Source organism: Rhodnius prolixus, unplaced genomic scaffold (genome assembly GCF_049639745.1).
Source record: "Rhodnius prolixus isolate KJV_2025 unplaced genomic scaffold, Rpr scaffold_10, whole genome shotgun sequence".
In the NCBI taxonomy this organism is placed as follows: domain Eukaryota; kingdom Metazoa; phylum Arthropoda; class Insecta; order Hemiptera; family Reduviidae; genus Rhodnius; species Rhodnius prolixus.
Genome location: NW_027411615.1, coordinates 20,825,425 through 20,846,151, shown reverse-complemented (window position 1 = coordinate 20,846,151; position 20,727 = coordinate 20,825,425). Strand labels below are relative to the sequence as shown.

Below are 20,727 nucleotides of genomic sequence, written 5' to 3'. Positions count from 1 at the left end.
TAAGTTAGTCGTCACAACCCCCTGAAAAATAGAAAAATATTGCTTTTTTTCCCCCCATAATACAAGATATCTCTTTTAGCGAAGTAATTAGCTTCCGGGTGGCACCTAAAAATAATAATTTTTCCTTATATCTTGCTCAGAAAGCTATTTAACAATGGCACTCGGGAAAACCAAAATTAAACAACACTATGTCAAGTGGATGGTTGCATCTTATATTGTCACTTTGCCAGGGTATAAGTGTGGTTCATTTTATTGCATTAATCATATTGCTTCTGTAATTAAAGTATTTACAACTGTATTTATAATTATTAAAACTGCTTAATGATTTTAAAACGTTAGTCTGGGTAAAAAAAATACGTCTCACGTTCAGCTTCAATTATGATTCTATACGCTCGCTGATTTTTAAGTAGTTTGAGATGTAAAAATATTACGAAGTCGATATCTTCAAACCAAGCAATAGTTTACCTGTGATGAAAGTCCGAATTCGGTCAGGGATGTAATCAACATGCATGCTACATCAAAAATATTATGTAGTTCTGAGGATCTACCCACATTTTTATTCGTAATAATGTTTAGGAAAAATTTCTTCCCAACTTTAGATTTTAATAAATACATTTCCTCAACTTTATAGAAATGAAAATATTGTTCATATGTAATCAGTGTGAAACTATTTAAAATTAATCATAAAGAAGCTCTATTTTATAGAGACCATATTTCAAAAACCTTTACTGTTTTCTCAAATTTATTTGTATTTTGTACAAACATACAAAGAACATATTCTTTCGAACATGTAATTGAGCAGTTTGATACAGTAGATATTCTTGATGAATTATGTGTTTTGACTGATTTGATGGAAAACTAAGTGTAACATCTGGAATGCTTTCTTTTGCTCTTGCTATAATGATATTTAAACATTTGATAGTCATATAAGATTGCAAGATAAACTAATGAAGGGTATTTGTTATGAGGGATACCAAGGCAAAAAATAGAAGTAACATATTGAGATTTGATGCAATGAAAGGATATGAACTTACACTTTAGCAAGCTTAATATATAATTTTAATAAGAAAATTTTATATAAGTTCCATATCTTTTTTCAGGTATGAGATATTCTCTGATGGAAATGAAGCTGACATTGGCGAAAATTCTAGATAATTTTAAGTTTACATTATCTCCGCAAACAAAAATTCCTATTGAGATTCACAAGATGTCATTCATTTTGTATCCTGAAAGCAAAATTTATTTTAACATGATTCCAGTTTAATATTTACAAAAACCATTAGTTTATACCCAAATATTTAATCACAGAAATACAAATAATTTTCTATTTATATATTTATTTTTGTTTATTAATATTGTACGAACTTATAGTTATTATTTTAAGACTTTTTTGTGTATCAATAAGAATTGTGTTTTTTTTTTTGTTTTCTTTTACTCAGTAACTGCCATTCGTATTGGCCATATCTGATATCTGATATTTGTTTATCTTTATTTTAATAGTTTAATTATATTAGTTATTACTGAAAATGAATACTTTAGAAAATGTGTCTGTTATAAGAAACTAATAATTAACAAAAATACTTACTGTACTTAAAAAATATTTCTCTTTTGTACGAGCAGTACTCAGTTTGAAATAAATTATGCTCATTTTATGCCCTTTATGTATTATTAAAGTAACTTCATCCATTAAGCTTTAATTACTAAAAACTTAGATGAATTTTCAGATAAAGCCTTATTTAAAATTTGAAACTTACATTTCCGTAATTTCTTCTACTGTTAGGAATGTACCCTGCCGGTTTCAAATCTAACCTAAGCGTCAGGAGTTGTTCTGGACAGCTACAATAAAGATTTAAAGAAATGGGTTTGAACTTTATCAAGTGAGTCGACATAAGAAGCGGCCCATATCTCGGCTGAATACAGTAAAACACTAGCAACCATTGAGTCAAACAACCTCTCTTTGGCTTCCCAATAGTCGGACTTAAACAACAGTATGTCAAGTGGATGGTTGCATCTTATATTGTCACTTTGCCAGGGTATAAGTGTGGTTCATTTTATTGCATTAATCATATTATGCCCTTACTCAAAATATGGTGAACCCCTACTTGATGCTGTAACAGCCAACGATTTGCTGTGGTAACTTGCTTTTTTAAACTTACCATTAGATGAAAAAATGACGCCTAAATACTTGAACTCTTTGACGACTTCAATCTCGTGTTTATTATATAAAAGCTTCCTATGTTTTCCCAGTTTTCCTCCTTTATGGAAAGGCAAGATTTTTGTTTTATTTACGTTAACCTTCAAGAGATTTGCTTCACTGCACTTGTGCAACAGATCCAACTTAAATTGAATGTCTTGCCATGAATAGGCCAGAATGACGATATCATCAGCGTACAGTAACATAAGAACATCATTTTTTTCATTATCGTTGACACCAACAAGAAGAAAAAAAACAAAGAAACAGTAAACAATTATAAATGAAAAAATAAAAGATACTCAGAGAATAAGAATAAAAAGTATGTTATTCAAAAATATTTTCAATTCTTCTCTGAAAAAATAAACTAAACCTATGAATACAAAAAAAAAGAAGTAATAATTGAAGTGCTTTAGTCTACAGTTCCAGGCCTTCAGGCAGAGATTGCGAATCATAAATTCTCACATTAAATTCACCCAGAAGAATTACATTTGTATTCGATATTTCAGATAAAAAATTAGGTAAACAGAAGAAATTGTCTTGCCATTTTGAAGAATTTAAATATACTAGAACTATTAACTTATCAAAATTTTGTTTACTAAAAGAAATTACCACTCTTTCATTGACTCTTACAAAGCTAAAACCTTTTTCTAAGATATTAGAACGTATACCAATTAATATCCCCCCATTAGCACGCCCAAATTTAGATGATTTAATTGCAGATATCCGCATCAATTTATAATTTAAGAAAAATTGTGAGAAATAACTGAAACTATCCTTTGAAACATAAGATTTAAATAAACAACATACTTGGTGATTATTGAGAAAATTCATTAAATAAGAGTCGGTTACTTTACCTTTTAAGCCTGCAACATTGTAAGGTAATATACTCTTAATTACCAAATGTAGATTTGAAGTTTTTTGAAAAAATTCCAGCATCCAGTCCTGTCTCAGGTTGATTGTATAATCGGAGTAGATGGTAATACCGGTGGAGGATCAAGTGCAGTGGTGGTAGGTTGTTGCATGAAGTAATCCCTAGGAAGGCTATTCTTAGTTACGGCAGAAATAAAATCGCTCTGATCCAGACCAGTAATTTCACGTAATCTTTGAAGACCATCCTGATTTTTATAGCACAGACCAATCATTTAACACCATGTGAAAAGATGATTCTCTACAATTAAGGTATCGCTTCTCAGAGATACTTTAAGAGTTTTGCTAAGTCTAGACAACTCCTTACGGACTATCAAGAGTTTTATTCTTTTCTTTCTGGTCGTATCCGGGAGGTCTTGATGTATAGCAAAACCAGTATTATTTAGGTTCTTTGAGGCGGCAAGAATAGCTAGCTTATCATGAAAACGACTAAAAGTCACCAATAAAGAAGGATTCTAAGAATGCTGATTGCCCAAAACAAATGCATGAATATTTTCGACGTTAATTTTCACATGGAGAAGCTCCTCACAGAATTTTGAAACATTTTCAGAATAGCTAGTAGCCAATTTAAACGCGTTTATAACACCCCTAATAACCGAATTGTTTCGACGAGGTTTCTATTTATTTATTAATTTACTTTATTTTGTTCTATTATACATTTAAAATAATTTTATTAATTTGTACTGTTATTTGAAGATCGCGAAATTATTTGAATTAATAATTAAGTAATTAAGTAATTTTCTGTAATATTAGAAAGATTAATGGTTACGATCTAAGAGCAAATAATAATTATTTACTTTTAAATTAAAAAGAAAAGCATTTACTAAAAACGTGTTTGAAACAAAGTTAGAGTGAAATGAATGAGAGATGTAGCTTTGATTAATGTCCCCATGTAATCCCCAGTTTTAAATTTATTGTAGTTTAGCAAAAGGTCGATGTTAGTTGGTTTTGAATCAACTAAACTGCATTTTACTGTAAAATTAGTGGTCCTAATTTATCCTAATATTAAAAAACTGAAACAAAACTTCAATTTGTTTTATTTGGGTTTCAAATTAACGTTATGTGTGTTACATCTTAAGTTACGTTATATATTTTTTAATCAATATAAAAATGTTATTCATTTTTTTTTTATTTTACCCTAAAGTTTCGAATAATATTTGTCATTAAGAATGTGGATGTGTTGAAAAGTAAATTCTAAATGGAAGAATAGATTTGAAATGAAAAAATGATCAATACTTCTCAAAACAAACAGCCCCCAAAAAAATGCGTGAAGCTGATTAGTTACATTTAATATATAAATAAATGTACACATTCACAATATGTATAAACCATTCATTCAAATATATTTGCTAGTATTTTAATTTTTTAAAAATAATTATTTTTTTTTTTTTATTATTTGAACGGCTCTCATTAGTGAAATCAATCGATATTGTAAGATATAATTAAACTCATTAAAAGTGAAATCGTTTAACAAACAATATTCCTGTCATAATGTAATAATTAAGTGCAAATGCTGTCTAAAAAGTGCAATGCATTATATGGCCAGATAAATATCACTCACACATAATAATACTCACACAAACCAACATAAGGCTATAAAATATATAAGCATACATTTTTCCCTGCCTTACTGTCCGATTACATGAATAGCTCGAATAGCATACTTCCGCTAAAATAGGCTCTTTCAATTCTGAGGTAAGTATTGTTTTATTTCTTTTATAATAGGAAGTGTTCTAATCACTTGATTAAATCAAACTACACAATTATTAAAAATCATTGACAATTGGCCCGATACTATCTCAACTCAAAATTAAATCATATGTCAATTAGAAAAAACCTTTTTTTAATTATTATTATTCTTTTTATTTTTCTTATATATTCATTTATTAACTTTACCTTCTTTACAATGGTCTTAAGTACAAAAATTGTTTTATTCTGTAACACAACTTTGGCAGTTTATCACACTTCAACAAGTTCACTACAAGTCCTTGCTATAAAAACTGCAATTGTAATTGACTGCTTCAAAATGCATAAAACTTTCTTTTTTTCGGTAATGAAGCAAGTTACTTGCTTGAAGCGATCTCTGAACGAATATTTGAGAGCAAATGTGCAATCAACGTCTAAACCTCACTTCAGAAGTTAATAAAATAAGGAGGGCAAACGTTTTTATTGAGCCATTCAAATCCTGCTCTCTAATTTCATAATTTTTGGTATACTCGTATATGGCATTTAAAATTTATTATTTTAGTGTTACTTTTTTTATTGATATAAAAAACTGGCATGACATTTTGAAAGGCATTGTTTTTAGGGCCAATAATTTTTGTATTTTCTTACTGGCCTCTTACTTTTTCATTCTACGACGAAGATTAGTGTTATTTAAAAAGAATAACGACCAGATTTTTCGGAACTATTGAGCAAGAGGTACAAGCACGTTAAATGCTTATATTATGTACAATTAAATAGTTAGCCAAGCGATTAGAGGCGAGGCCCGGAAAGCCAACACGTACTGTGATACTTTGTTCGATTCCCGGACTTGGATTTTTCTTGTTTGGATTTTATTAAATGGTTAATAAAAGGAATTTACAGTAAATTTAGTTGCCTCCATCCACGACACCTAATTTAGTAGTTAGATGTAAAACTAGCCAAAAAAATATGCATTACTATTTTACTTTGCTCATAGAAACAATGATTTCGAATTGTTAATTCAGGTTTGTGTGGAACGGTTGGGACATCGGATAATGGCCTTTCAACAAAATACTTGCATAAAAATACTGATCGTCCTTTTTACTTAAGTAAATATGAAGTGTAACCCTTTTCCAAACTATTTTTAATGTGTACCTATCGAGTTAATTAATTCAGAGTAAATAAAATTCTTTAGGACACCTCAAATCAATTGGTAAAGAATCTTTCCACGATTTTCTCATGTATTTTATCAGTTTTGAATGAGTATTTTTGTAAAGAGTTGTATTAAAACTGTCTGGTAGGACAGTTGTATAAGGGTTGATCGTCAAAAAGAGCACGAAAAAGCGTAACGTTGAAAAACGCCCAACTTTGACAATTTTTTTCTCTTTTTCTGTAAAAGATGAAATTCCCAAATTTTCTTTAAAATAAATGGCCAACCCTCCTTTATAACTGTAATTTTTTTGCAACAACCCAGATGTAATAGGTTTCGAGGAAAAAGTTGCCCAAAATGAGCAAAAACCGCTTTGTTCTTGTTCTTCTTGTTGTTGTTACCTTTTTTGTAAACAACGTAGCGCCTAAACGCGCGAACCGATTTTCATGAATGAGGTGTCATTCGATTCGGAATTTTATGTAGATGTGCCTTTTGGAGGTCTCGATGCTGTACATCGAATGGGAGAGGAGTTAGCCCCCTTTATGTAAGGCCCCCTCCAAAATTATTATTACTAATTACTCTGTAAATCTTGCCCGATTTTGATAAAATTTGGTAGGATGATAGGGTTAGGGCTCCCCTACGTAACATTAAATCGGCGATCTGCTCTTACACTTATTAAGGGGAAGTATAGCAATCGTTTCAAATTATCGACAAGTGAACCAATTTTCATGAATGAAGTGTCATTCGAATCGAAATTTTGTACAGATTAGCACGCTGTTTCTCATATGGAGGGGAGTTCGCCCCACCAAAATAAGGCCCTTTCTAAAACTATTATTACCAATATTTCTATAACCCTTAGTCCGATTTTGATAAAATTTAGCACGAAGAAGCGGTTAAAGCTCCTCTACGTGGCTGTGAAGTGCCATCATGCTCTTATTCCTTCTAAGAGGAAGTACTGCAATCGTTAAAATTAACAAGGAGTGAACCGATTTACATCAATGAATTGTCGTTCGATTCAAAATTTTTGCCTCTTTGCCTTTTAGGGAGAAGTACTGTAATCGCAGTTTATTTTTCTTACTCCTCTTAAAAGGAAGTACTGAAATCGCAGTTTAATTTTGCTATTTACGTACATATACCTTCCTATTTCATTCAAAACGCTTTTTCAAAAAAATTGAGGATGGTTTGGGGACCGCAATTATAATCATTCTTTAAAAAGATCTCTCCAGTGGTAGTTACGGTTCCGATTTAACACCTTATCAGATTATAATGATAGAATTGCTTATTCCAAATTTTAAAAAAATCTGTAAAGAAGATATGTAACTTTGCAAAATAGACAAAAAGGAAAATCTATCCAAAAGGTACAAAAATCTCCTTAACAAAAACTTACAGTTTAAAAAGTTAAGTATAAGGGTTGATTAAACGCCAAAAGGTACACAAATCAGCAAGTACCCAACATTTCATTAATACTTCATTGATATAATTTTAAGTAATTTTACTACATTAATTTTCATTAATATTTTTTTGAATGTATTAGATGTAGATTTTAATCTACAAAATATTTGTTCAATTAGAACTCCATTTAACTTAGATTGACTGTAATATCTAATCAACAAATTATTAATCACAAGTTAAAAAGAAAAACTTTATTTAAAAAACAAAAAATGTGAGGCTAAAAAATTCAAAAACTTTTTTAAAAAATGCTTACACCAACATTCATCAATGATTTCATTTGTTTATTTTTAAATAAAAATCGTCGGTTTAAGTTCATTCTTCGATTAAAGTAATTGTTATTTTATGTAGTAGTCAAACGTTTATAATAATAAGTAATAATTATCTGGCTTTATCGCAAATAATATAGTTTTCTTCAATTACATTCTCAATCTAGGTATTCTTCCCACAGTGTTATATATTTGGAATGTAAGATAAATAAGATATGCATATTTTAAGACAGCTAATTATTCCAGTATTTTTGATTTAAAAGTTTCCAAAGAGACAAATATTCAGAAAAGTTTTAGACTAAACAGGTAACGCCAGACATTTTTTAATATTTAAGTTAGTGTAGATTAGAATGAATTGCATCGAAAAATAAACATTAAAGAAGCATATTTAGAAAACTTAAATATCACTAAGAAAAAGTTCTCTGCTTTGCTGTATAAATTACAGCAAATCATTTATTTTTGGACTGTAATAGTTCTTTTTTTTCAGCGGCATATTATACCAAGAATTTCAGCTAGATCCTCCTTGTTAAAAAAAATACGTCAAGTACTTAAAAAAGGACGGAGAGGAAAAAAAATTAACCTGCAATGGTAAGAGCAAGAAATTGATTTATTAAGTCAGAATTCTTCATTAAAAAGGGAGCAAACAGGAATATTAATTAACTAGAGAAATCTATCTTAATAATACAAATAATTGTTTTAGATTAATATTATTTTAATGAATCCGTATTGTGAGTTTAATAAGTAAATTATGAGGGGAACAGGGGAGTAAAATTTATTATAGTAGAAGACAAGTCTGCCTTGCTCACAAAGTAGGCTTTGCAAGAACTCTGGCCCCTTATTTATTTACAATGTTTGCTAAAAAGTAGTGATACCTTGAAAAAACATAAAATTAAAAATATTGTAACGAAGTTGACCTGAGCAGAGAAAAAAGGCCTAGATTGTTCTGGGAGTTGGCTGACCAAAGTCTATAACGGTCCACCATTGTGTAAAGAAAAGGCCGGGCTTTACCTGAGCCGGAGAAAAAAGTGGCTAGATTGTTCTAGGAGTTTAGTGACCGTAGCCTATAACGTCCATCACTGTGTAAAAGCAAGCTAAGGGAGCGGCCCCAGTTGGGATGGGGGCAGTATGTGTTTTCCCAGCCAGTGAGTGACAGGTGGGAGTGAGTCAGAGAGTTGGAGGAGGGCAGTCCCAGTTGGAGAAGGCAGGCAGTTAAAAGTGAGGGAGACAAGAGTGGTAGCTAGTCAGGCTTTGAGTTAGTCTTGGAAAGTCAGTTTGGAGAGAGACACTTTGGAAGTGACAGTTTTTGAGAGAGTCATTGTTGCGGAGTGCTTCAGAATTAGCTAGTTGGACGGTTAGTCAGTTAGTGAGTAGAGCTTTGTTATGCAGCTGAGACTAGTGCAATTCAGTGCAGTGCGGACCAGTAGTCAGTCGGGGAACAGTTTTGTGGCGTTATGTAGTGAATAAGTAACAGTAAACTGTTGTGACTGTTGTAAATGGTAACTGTAATGAATAGCAATAGTTGCTAGTAAATGTTAATGTAAATAAAGTTAATGAATTAATAAATCGAATTACTACTTATAAGTTTAGCGAGTTTTATTATTTATCAAAACGACATAAATTAAATTAACTACTGGTAGTCACTAGTAGTAAGTAAAGTTTTTAGTAAAAGGACAAAAACTTTACAATATCTGTAAAACGATGCAAAAACGGGCTATAGTTTATATAGAATTTTTTGTCGCAAATGATGCCTAGAATCACTTCCCAAAGTTTCGACCACTCCTCCGTATACACCCATATACAGGGTGTTCATTTTAAGACGGCTCAAATGCATTTCATGCTTAAACGGTTAATCTGAGCAAAAAATGGTAGAGGTAAAATTTGTTGCCAGTCACCTCTAGTTTCAGAATATGGGACTTGATTTTAGATCCTGCCCGCATACGCGGCTGACGCGCGACGAAAAGTGAGGGTACTCTGTTGACCCCCTTTTTCATATACACAGTTTTAAAGAGTATAAAATGTTGTGAAAGAAACCGGAAACCGCTATTCGATATCTTCAAAATTAAAGGTGCTAGGCTATTTCAAAATCTGATGTTTTTAATCATATTTCAATTTTTGAACTTTTTTTTACAAATTTTTTTAAAAGAAGAGCACGCGATAGATCATTTTTATGTATTTTTTTTCTTCCCCTTTCTACTAAAAATATTGCCAAGGCAGTAAAGCTAGTATTTTTCTTAATATCGGGAAATAAGTCGTTTTCCGAGTGATTTTTCTTAGAAAAAGCAAATGTTAAGAGCTTTAGATGTTCTCAAGCATACACAAAATGGCCAAAAATTAATTTTACATCTGCTACAAACAAGAAGGTTTAATAATTATTTGGTAATTTTGGGAGAGTTGCGTTTAATTACCAAAAAAATTGGAAACCACCTGCCCCATATTTAAGTGATCAATATCTTTCATGTAAAGAAAGGATCAAACTTATTGCTTAATTTATCAAATAATGCACTTTACTAACCTTGTGAAGCATGTACTGTGCCTTCAAATGTGCCCCCTCTGGCTCACAAGCCAGGTTGGCCTGGAGGTTATCAACTGCTCTCTGTATCGAGGAAGCACCTTTGAAGGCACAGTACATGCTTCACAAGTTGAGTAAAGTGCATTATTTGATAAATTAAGGAATAAGTTTGATACTTTACATGAAAGATATTGATCACTTAAATATAAGCTCTATATTTTAAAGACAATTTGGGAACTTTATTTTTATTTCTTATAGAATTATAGAATAAATTGTCAATGTAGGGTGAGTATTTTTCAACAAAATGCTTTTTAGTGCAGTTTTTAACGATCAAACCTTACTACCGAACAGTTTTAATAAAACCTAATAACTTTAAATTTGGGTTTACCCTGTTTTATTATTCTTATTATTTATGGCGCGTCAACATCAGGTTATTGGCGCCCGGAGTTTTTTTTTCAGAGTACTGCCGACTTCAGGCCATTGTTCTCTCGTTGCAGACAACACTGTCCATTTCCGAACAGTGAGCTGTAAGAAACTCCTAGGAGGAGAAAATTTAAAGGCCAGCAGCTAAATTCGAACTCGGGATCTCCGCGTGGGAATCCAATACGCTACCGCAGAGCTACTACTTCCCTATTTACCTCGTAATAATTTACATTTATAGCCTGTAATACTCCCGATTTTTCTGCACTTGCATTAAATTAACCCTGACATTAGCCGGACATCTTCTATTATATAACAGTAGTATTATTCAATTTAGCACAGTGACAGTGTATAAGAACTAGCTGATTCATTATGACGATTCGTAATCTATTGTCGTTGTGCATCAAGTGCAACTTAAATGATTCATTATGGCTCCCTTAAGTATCAGGAAATACCAAATAGATCTGTAAGCAGCCATAAAGGGTTAGCTGTATTACTATAGTGTAAGTATAGCTAGAGTTGTGTCTGGGAGGAATTCAAATAGTTGTAAATTACAATTACTTCTGCAGTATGAGTAAAGAGTTACAGTAGTTGTTGAACTGAGATACCAGCAGGGATGCCAAGATACTTGAAGAAATAGTTCATCCACTTCCCCTTTAGTTAGGAAGCATTAAAGTATTAAATAATTACTAATTTTACACTATTATTTTAACAATATAAAAAATTATAATCATTTTAAATGAGAACTTGTGCTTTCTGATTTCAGGATACTTCGTGGACACTTTTAACCGCATTTGTATTCATACTAGTTATCGGATATTTTTACATGAAGAGGACGTATGATTACTGGGAAAGAAAGAAAGTACCTCAACTCAAACCTCTGCCTTTTGTAGGCAATCTTCTTAAAGTACTTACTTTTAAAAAATCAATTAATGATATATATAATGAAGCTTATAATAAATTCCCTAATGAAAAGGTGGTTGGAATTTATGAACTACTTACACCAGTACTAATAGTACGCGACATTAAACTTATAGAAAACATTATGACTAAAGATTTTTCACACTTTTTGAACCATCCAAATATTGGTGAGGAAAGCGGGTTGTTAGACTCAGGTCTGTTTCAGATGAAAGATAAAAAGTGGAAAGTTGTAAGATCGAAAATAACTCCTGCGTTTAGTAGTGGAAAATTAAAAATGATGTTCGTTCATATGCTGGAATGTACAGAAGAATTAATAAAGTGTATTAATGAAAATATCAACAAAGATTATGAAATAAAAAACGATTTAAGTACTTTCTCAATAAATGTAATTGGGAACGCCATATTTGGTATACAATTAATGAACAAACAAGCAACGGCAGAGTTAAAAAAAATGGCTTCTTCTCTTTTTGAAATAAAACCATTAAGATTTCTGGCGTCTTTTATAGTATTAAATGCACCAAAGTTTTCGAAACTATTTGGTTTAACAGTTATTTCTGCTGAAGTGACTCAATACTTTGAAGGGCTTATAAAAAAGACATTCGAACAAAGAACAAAGAATAACTATCAGCGCAATGATTATATTCAACAGCTTTTAAAGCTCAAAGAACAAGGTTTTATCGACATTCAAACAAATGAAGTAGAAGATGAGTACTTACAACTAAACAGTAAATCTTCGGCAGAAAATATCGGTAATTATTATTATTATTGTATATTATAACGTACATTCATGATTTTCTATGAGCTTTTTCTTTAATAATAAAAATTTAAATTGATTTGTTTTGAATTTAATTGTGAAACAAGAGAGAAGCGTTTAGCTAAGTTGGAGGTGCGGTAGACTTGTAAGCCGGAAAAACCGGGCTCATATTCAGGCATTAAATTTAAATCTTTAAAATTTTCTCTATCTAAGTGCCTCTCTAGCTTATTCGGAGTCTCCAAGTGCTATTAAAAGATTGTGTGCCCATTGACATTATTGATGACGCGCCATAAATAACTTAAAAAATAATTAAATAAATAATAAATAAAAAAAAAAGTGGAATAAGATTTTAGCAGGCTTTTAGTGATGCCCCTAAAACTCTTCGGACACCTAATCTACGAAATATTTAAAGTAAAGAAAAGAGCTTATTTAACTGGCCACAATACACCTCTTTATTAATTAAACAGTAATTTTACAATCTTATATTTCTTTATTTGATTATTTATTAGCTTTTAACCATTTTTTCGGGTAGAACAATAATAATATAAAAAAAATTGAAATATGCATACTCTGGCCTTATTTCCTGAACGGTGGCCATCGAGTGACAAGATCCTGGTGTCACACATTCGAATTCCTTTCATTCTTTCTCAGTGCAACTTAACTATACCCATCCTAAATTGCATGTACTTTGGCAATTAATAGTCAAACTACTCGAATTACTCAAAAAAAGATCTATCCTAAACTTAAAGAAAACTACTTTGGTCGAAATTATTACATATAATAATAATAACATGGAAAGTCAAATACTTCTATTAATTGAATATACAGTATACAGTATTGATGGTTATATTAAATTATCGTTTACCAATATTCAGAAATCACTGACGAGTTACTTACTGGACAAGCATTCCAGTTTATTATTGCTGGACATGATTTTCTCTACTTGAATATCCTCTACTCGATGTTTGAAATTGCACGAGTTAATCACATCCAAGAACGTCTAAGAAAAGAAATTAAAAACGCGTTAAAAAAGTGCGGTGGATATACTTATGAGGCCCTCAGAGAAATGACCTATTTAGAGCAATGTGTTCAAGGTAAGTGCTTGGTATTAACATAGTATATAAAATGAGAAATGTCGTTATTAATGTTTTTTTTCCCCCTTTAGAAACCTTGAGATTATATCCACCCTCATATTTCGCAACAAGGGAATGTACAAAAACTTATGTGACGGAAGATGGATTAGTTATTGAAAAAGGTCAGAAGTTGATTATACCTCTGACTGCAATACATAGGGATCCTAAGCTTCATGAAGATCCTGAAGTATACAATCCAGATCGAATGCCTCCAAACACAACAAGAAACAATTTTACTTACATGCCTTTTGGTGATGGCCCGAGAATTTGCGTTGGTTAGTACCTTTTAATAAAGTGGTCCATATAAACCGACTCTTAGTTTTAAAATTTACTTACTTTTGTATCAATAATGCGTATGCAATAATGTTAACAAACTGCATTTCTGACCAAAATAGAACATTGAAAATTTTGGTCATCTAAGTTCCTCGATCCTAAAATGCTAGGAATCTGGGTGCGTTTGTTTGAGTGATTCAAGAGCAAAGACTTAAAAAAGGAAGATTCCAAGTTCAAGCACCGCATGTAACGACTAAGTTTTTATGTCTTACAAAAAGTAATTAGCAAGCAACAAATCCTGTCTAAGAATATCTGTATAAACCGAGATCGATATATGTTGTTCGTTACAACCGCCTGAAGAATAGACAAATATTGTTTTTTTCCCCTAATACGAGATATCACTTTTAGTGAAGTAATTAACTTCCAGTAGCACCTAAAAATTATTTACACTTTCAATAATATTAATTTAGCTCTGATGAAACGATTTAAAGATATCTAGTTCTGATGATGTATCCACATTTATTCGTACTAAAGTATAGAAAAAATGTATTCCAAACTTTTGACTTACAATGCGCTACTTCTTCTGTTTTCTAATCTTTATAGAAATAAACAAAAATTGGTTTTATGAAAAAATTGTGAACTATTTAAAATTCGTCAGATCTATTTTCTAGAGACCATATTTCTGTAATCACTGCTGAGTTTTCTCAAATTTATTTGAATTTACATAAACAGATGAGACATATTCTTTCGAAGAGGCAATTGAGCACTTTAATGAATTATATGTTTCGATTGATTTGTCGGAAAAATAAGTGTAACATCTGCATGGCTTTCTTTTGCTCTTACTGTGATGAAATTTAAATATTTGATGGTCAGATAAGATGCGAGATTAACCAATGAAAGAAATTTGTTAAAAGGCAAATTTAAAAGTACCGCACTGGGACTAGATGCAATGAGAGGATACAAACTTACACTGTTATATAAAGAATAAAATAAATAAAATGTTATATAAGCTTATTTTTATCTTATAAGTTTATAAGACTATCTTTTTCCAGGTATGAGATATTCTCTGTTGGAAATAAAGCTAGCATTGGCGAAAATTATAGATAATTTCAAGTTTACATTATCTCCGCAAACAATAGTTCCTTTTGAGATTAACAAGATGTCATTTATTGTGTTTCCTAAAAGCAAAATTTATTTCAACATGATTCCAGTTTAATATTAACAAGAACCATCAGTTTATTACCCAAATATTTAATCACAAACGTTAAAATCATATATTTATATATTTATCTTTGTTTATTATTATTGCACGAGCTGGTAGTAATTACTTTAAGACATTTTTGTGTATCACAATGAGAATTGTTTTTACCATCATATGTCAAAAATCATTATTTATTTATTAACTAACAGCTATAATTTATTATAATGGCAATATCTGATGTCTGATATTCATTTATCTTTATTTTAATAGTTCAATTATCTTTATTATTACTAAAAATGAATACATTGGACAATTGTCAGTTTTAAGAAACTATTAATTGACAAAGATACTTACTCTACCTATAAACTATAGAATTATAGGTAAAAATAAAATTCGATTGAAAAAATTGTGAGCCTGTAATAATTAACAACTCTTTCTAGAATTACAATATAATTGTAGTTCATACTTTTACCGCTAGATAGCATGAAAATGTAATATTGGAACTTTAAATATGTATTCAAATATGTGTTTGATGTATTTTAAATATCAGTAAATTTGTAATGTTAAAAAATTAATTATCTTCTCATTTATGTGAGAAAATTATTTGACATAATTAATATTATCCCCACTTAGACTTAACACTTGATTTAGAACAAATTACCACTTACAAATAAACAAACTAGCACTCTTTTAAGGTGGTGATTTTCTAAAAAAATGACCATTTTTCAGTTGTTAGACCGTCAATGTGTACACATTTAGCTAGTTCTTGCAAAAGTTTTAGATAGTTTCAAATTTACATTGCAGAAGTACCTCTTGAACACAACAATCAAACATTAGTGACAGCGCCTAAAACCAAACTTATATTTACTTCTCACCAGTTTAGAACTTGTAGATTTCAACTCAATCAGTCTAGATCTAGATTCTATATGATGTTTTTTGTTCTAGAAATAGCGAATTTTCGCCAAAATAAGTTGTAGGGCGATGATGGTAGTAAATTTTTGTTTATTAACTTGGATCGTTGAAATTTGTTAATGGGATTTTTTAAAATTAGAGTAGCAAGTCCTGAGGGGTGAATTTTCTACATAAAACCCTATTGCCGCTTCTATTAAAATCGCAAAAACCAATCCACCTGGAAGCAATAGCTCACAGAAGTTAAGAAATATTCAACAATGCTCCATATCTACATGCAAGTTTGTTGTTTTACTCTTTTTTTCGCTCTTAAATAGAAAGTTGAGTTAAGTTAAATAATCGTCAATTTTTTCAGTCTAGGCTTAAAGTCCAACTACCAAAGCATATACTTTATTTTACTATTAACATTATTTCTAACAAATAAAAAGAAGCTCTGTAAAAGAAATTCTAAGTTGGATCTCTAATTTATAAATCCACCCTTTGTAACCACCTCAACAAAACCAGCATCTTATCATAGAAAATACCATTTATGTACACTCTCAGTTAAAAAAATCGCAACACCCAGAAATTTTAGAATTTATCGGGAAAAGCAGGTGTTATATTTCACAAATATGCTCATAAGTTGACAATAAACAAAGACTGTTAAGAATAATCAATTTTACTAAACAAAAATTTAAAATTGAACTCAAATGAAATTTTTTCAAAACAACACAAAAAATAATAAATATCAAGGGTATAATTGCAAAAGCAGCACTAAAAAAATGGCAGACAGATTACAATAATGGTGATAAAGGTAGATTCTATAAAACTATGGCAGATCAGTTACCTAGACAACCATGGTTTAAGGGAACTGTCACTAATAAATGGGTTGTTACGACAATAAGCAGGCTGAGAGCGAACCACGCGGTGTGCTGATCGTATCTACACAGGATCAACAAAAGGTCCTCTCCTCTTTGCGTAGATTGCAATGAGGAGGAGGATTTCAAACATGTAATAATGATATGTCCACGTTATGTGGTAGAAAGGAAACGAATGTTTGACGATATATACAGGTATTTAGATCCACCATTTCGTTACGAAGACTTTATATTCTCCACCAACATTTATGTGCTTAAGTCGATAGCAGAGCTAGCAATGAAATATGAATGTATTTAAAAGCTATAGCCGAATTAGAATGAATGGAAGAAAATGCTTAGAGAATGATTACGTGATTTTAATTTCGGTTAAGCTATAAGGATGGCAGGAGCACAGTGTACTGATCCATCCATTAGTTGTAAGGTTTATGTAAATAGTTGTATATAGTAGAGGGATGAATGTGAAGCGAATATATTTATAAGTAAGAATGGAGAGTGAGTGATATTCTAGTGATAAGCACTAGACGATGCTGGCTGTATGGCGAAAGCCAATGCCAAAAAAAAGAAACAAAAAAAAAAATTTTTTTTTCTTTTCATTTAAATTTTACATTTTTTAGGTTTAGAACAGAATTTAATAAGAGTTATTGGCTCCTCTGGCTTTAATAACGACTTCCATTTTTTTTGGCCTACCTCTAAAAAGATTTTCTATTAAAATTTTCATATTCTTTCGAAGATGTAATTGAGCAGTTTGATAAAGTAGATATTCTTGATGAATTATGTGTTTTGACTGATTTGACGGAAAACTAAGTGTAACATCTGGAATGCTTTCTTTTGTTCTTGCTATAATGATATTTAAATATTTGATGGTCATATAAGATTGCAAGATCAACTAATGAAGGATATTTGTTATGAGGGATACCAAGGCAAAAAATAGAAGTAACATATTGAAATTTGATGCAATGAAAGGATATGAACTTACACTTTACCAAGCTTAATATATAATTTTTAGAAGGAAAATGTTATATAGGTTTCATATTTATTTCCAGGTATGAGATAGGGTAATAGATTAGATTAGATTGGACTAGGGCGGCCTCAGGGCCTACGCCACTGCGACCCCTTTGGGTCTATTGTGGCTCCCCTAACTTTAAAGCTCACCCTTCAGACCTGTCCTTTTAATTAGACTCTTAATGCTGGAGAGCGACTCTTGGGTAAAGCTCACAGGCCTTGGTTTTTCCTCCCCGAGAAGTAACATCCTTAGCCAAACAAGCCCCTCAGCCAGAAAAACTGTAGCTAGCTTCCCTAGGCTAACCGAAAAGCTACATTTCGGCTTCACCCCGTACACTCCCGCTCCCACTCCCTCCTCCATCTTGGAGCCATCAGTGTACCACATTGAATCTCCCACCACTGGGGGGTCCATGTCTCCAAGCCTCCCGGTCTCCAATACAGACTTTGAACGGCTTGTCGAAGTTATATTTGGGAGTCATAGAATCCGAAGGAGATAGGGTAAAGCCGGGTGAGATGGCCAATCGGGAGAGATAGCCAACAGCCGAAATTTAACCGAAATGTCGTCCGACGGCGCTGCGTGACCTCTCCAGTGATGAACCTTCATGTCTGACTGCAGAGAGTATATTTTGGTCTGCGTCAAAGCGTTATTAATTATTTCAGAGAATAAAAACATTATCGTCTCAACAAAAAAATTTTATGATAGTTGCATATTGCGTGCTGCAGCGAATGTATTTGTCGAAATTTTAGAGTTGTTTTTTACATATTAGGGAAGTACAGAATACATTAATGAATCCTAACTTCTAAAACTGTCAAAAAGTATGGCGTTGAGTTATGTTTATCATGATGGCCATCTTTTCCTAGCATTCGGGTCAGATGGCCATCAATCAGTAGGGATAGATGGCCAATTATTTTGACTTTTTTTCTGTTATAGTTTGTCTCAGTTTCCAATTCACTGTAGAAAAATGCCAACTCAGCATAAAAGACCGCGGAAATTGTACTGAAGAAAATTTGAGATAGTATTAACCCCACACCCAAACTGTCGTCTCTGCAAGAAAACGAGCCAAGTCTGTTGTCACTTTATTAACTTCACCCGAGCCCATTGCTGTTGTGAAAAACAGAGTTGCAAAGAAATACCATCCCCAAAGAGACAATTCTGAAAGAAAGGATTGTCCGAAAAAGAAAACGCTCACCTTCCCGAAGTTCCGATGAAGAGGACGAAACAGGAATCAAATTTGAAGAGGAAAGTGATGCCATTTTAGAAATCGATGAAACTGAATGGAAAGGATATGGGGAAAGCTACAACAAGACCAGAAAAAAAAAGATTGTTTTGAATGCATAATATGCCGGAAGTGGTTCCACGAAAATTGCTCTTCTTTTGCATACACTTGCCAAAATTGCAGTAAAAGCGCATCTAAAAAGAAGAATAATAAGTAAATATTAAGTAACCATTCATTTTTTTCTGTTATTTTTACGTTTTACTAGCGCAATTTCATTTACAATATGTGGCCATCTCTCCCAAGTTACATTGGCCAACTCACCCAACCCAGTGGGTATAGATGGCCAATCGCTACTTTTTTTTTTTGGTAAGAATAAAAAAATGATTCCCTTAGCATTTTTTCTGAAATTTTTTCCTTATCTTATGTTTGTGAGCGTATGAGGTTTCCAAAAATAATAATAAAGTAAGCTTAGCCCTTACCAAAAATTTGCAGGCACCCTCCAAATAAAATGGTGGCCATCTCACCCTACATTACCCTATTCTCTGATGGAAATGAAGCTGACATTGGCGAAAATTCTAGATAATTTCAAGTTTACATTATCTCCGCGAACAAAAATTCCTATTGAGATTCACAAGATGTCATTCATTTTGTACCCTGAAAGCAAAATTTATTTTAACATGATTCCAGTTTAATATTAACAAAAACCATTAGTTTATTACCCAAATATTTAATCACAGAAATACAAATAATTTTCTATTTATATTTATATATTTATTTTTGTTTATTAATATTGTACGAACTGGTAGTTATTATTTAAAGACTTTTTTGTGTATCAATCAGAATTGTTTTTTTTAAATTTCTTTTAATCAGTAACTAACATTCGTATTGGCCATATCTGATGTCTGATATTTGTTTATCTTTATTTTAATAGTTTAATTATATTAGTTATTCCTGAAAATGAATACTTTATAAAATGTGCCTGTTATAAGAAACTAATAATTAACAAAAATACTTACTATACTTAAAAAATACTTTTCTTTTGTACGAGCAGTACTCAGTTTCAAATAAATTATGCTCATTTTAGGTTTCCAAACTGTCGTCTTAAAAAATTATTATGTATTATTAAAGTAACTTTATTCATTAAGCTTTAATTACTAAAAACTTAGATGAATTTTCAGGCAAAGCCTTATCTAAAATCTGAAACTTACATTTCCGTAATTTCTGCTACTGTTAGGAATGTCATATTTTGTTATCTTTTTAATTGTCGAAGATGCAACAATAACAGCCGCTAAAATGCTGCACTCTGTATATATTTAATGAAATAATAATTGGCACGTTTGCATTCATGTTGCCTTTTGGTACATACGCCAGTTACTGTACTCTACCCTATACTTTTTGAACACAGGTAGAAGATAGCTATCAATTGCAGCTAAAGAATCCACCGGTTTTTCATTATTCATTTTTTTCTATTAAGATTAAAGAAAACACTTCCACGTGGCAATTTATTCGTTTATTTAATAATTTATTTTGAATTTGGTCTGAGGAATGTCGTCTAGATAGTGTATATAAAGAGATTTCTGTAGAGTAATTACCATTTTTCTATTGGACGAAAGTATTGTGGGTGTAAACCCTACAAATCGTCTGATGATTACTAATTTTGTTTTTTCTGTAAATTTAAGGCGCAACAAGATCAGAAGTTGTTGGTACACTTAGCTTTTTTCATTGCACTGCCAGCTTCCAGATTGTGTTTTTCTGTTGCCTGTCCATTACCGGACAGTGAGCTGTAATAGCTCGTAGGAAGAGAAAAATCTAAGGACCAGCAATAGGATTCAATTCGGGATCTCGCCTTAGGATCCAGT

General features: G+C 31.6%; 1 protein-coding gene across 2 annotated transcripts; it reads left to right on the top strand.

Moving 5' to 3' along the window:
- The first annotated feature begins 4,659 nt into the window (after positions 1-4,659).
- On the top strand, positions 4,660-15,469 carry LOC141456953 (cytochrome P450 6a2-like). 2 transcript variants are annotated; one of them, XM_074133376.1, is made up of 6 exons: positions 4,660-4,816; positions 8,160-8,260; positions 11,368-12,271; positions 13,152-13,370; positions 13,442-13,684; positions 14,735-15,469. In XM_074133376.1, exons 2-6 carry the CDS (start codon positions 8,258-8,260, stop codon positions 14,896-14,898), a joined length of 1,533 nt encoding a protein of 510 aa, XP_073989477.1. In that variant the 5' UTR covers positions 4,660-4,816; positions 8,160-8,257; the 3' UTR covers positions 14,899-15,469. The 2 variants fall into 2 exon arrangements, with proteins under 2 accessions (XP_073989477.1, XP_073989478.1); XM_074133377.1 differs by lacking the exon at positions 8,160-8,260 and having other exon boundaries at positions 4,753-4,816.
- Positions 15,470-20,727: the final 5,258 nt, after the last annotated feature.

Excerpts from the sequence above, each read along its gene's own strand:
- LOC141456953 (XM_074133376.1), top strand. Across the intron at positions 12,272-13,151 it reads ATCTTCGGCAGAAAATATCG|AAATCACTGACGAGTTACTT; the intron begins GTAATTATTATT and ends ACCAATATTCAG. Across the intron at positions 13,371-13,441 it reads TTTAGAGCAATGTGTTCAAG|AAACCTTGAGATTATATCCA; the intron begins GTAAGTGCTTGG and ends TTCCCCCTTTAG.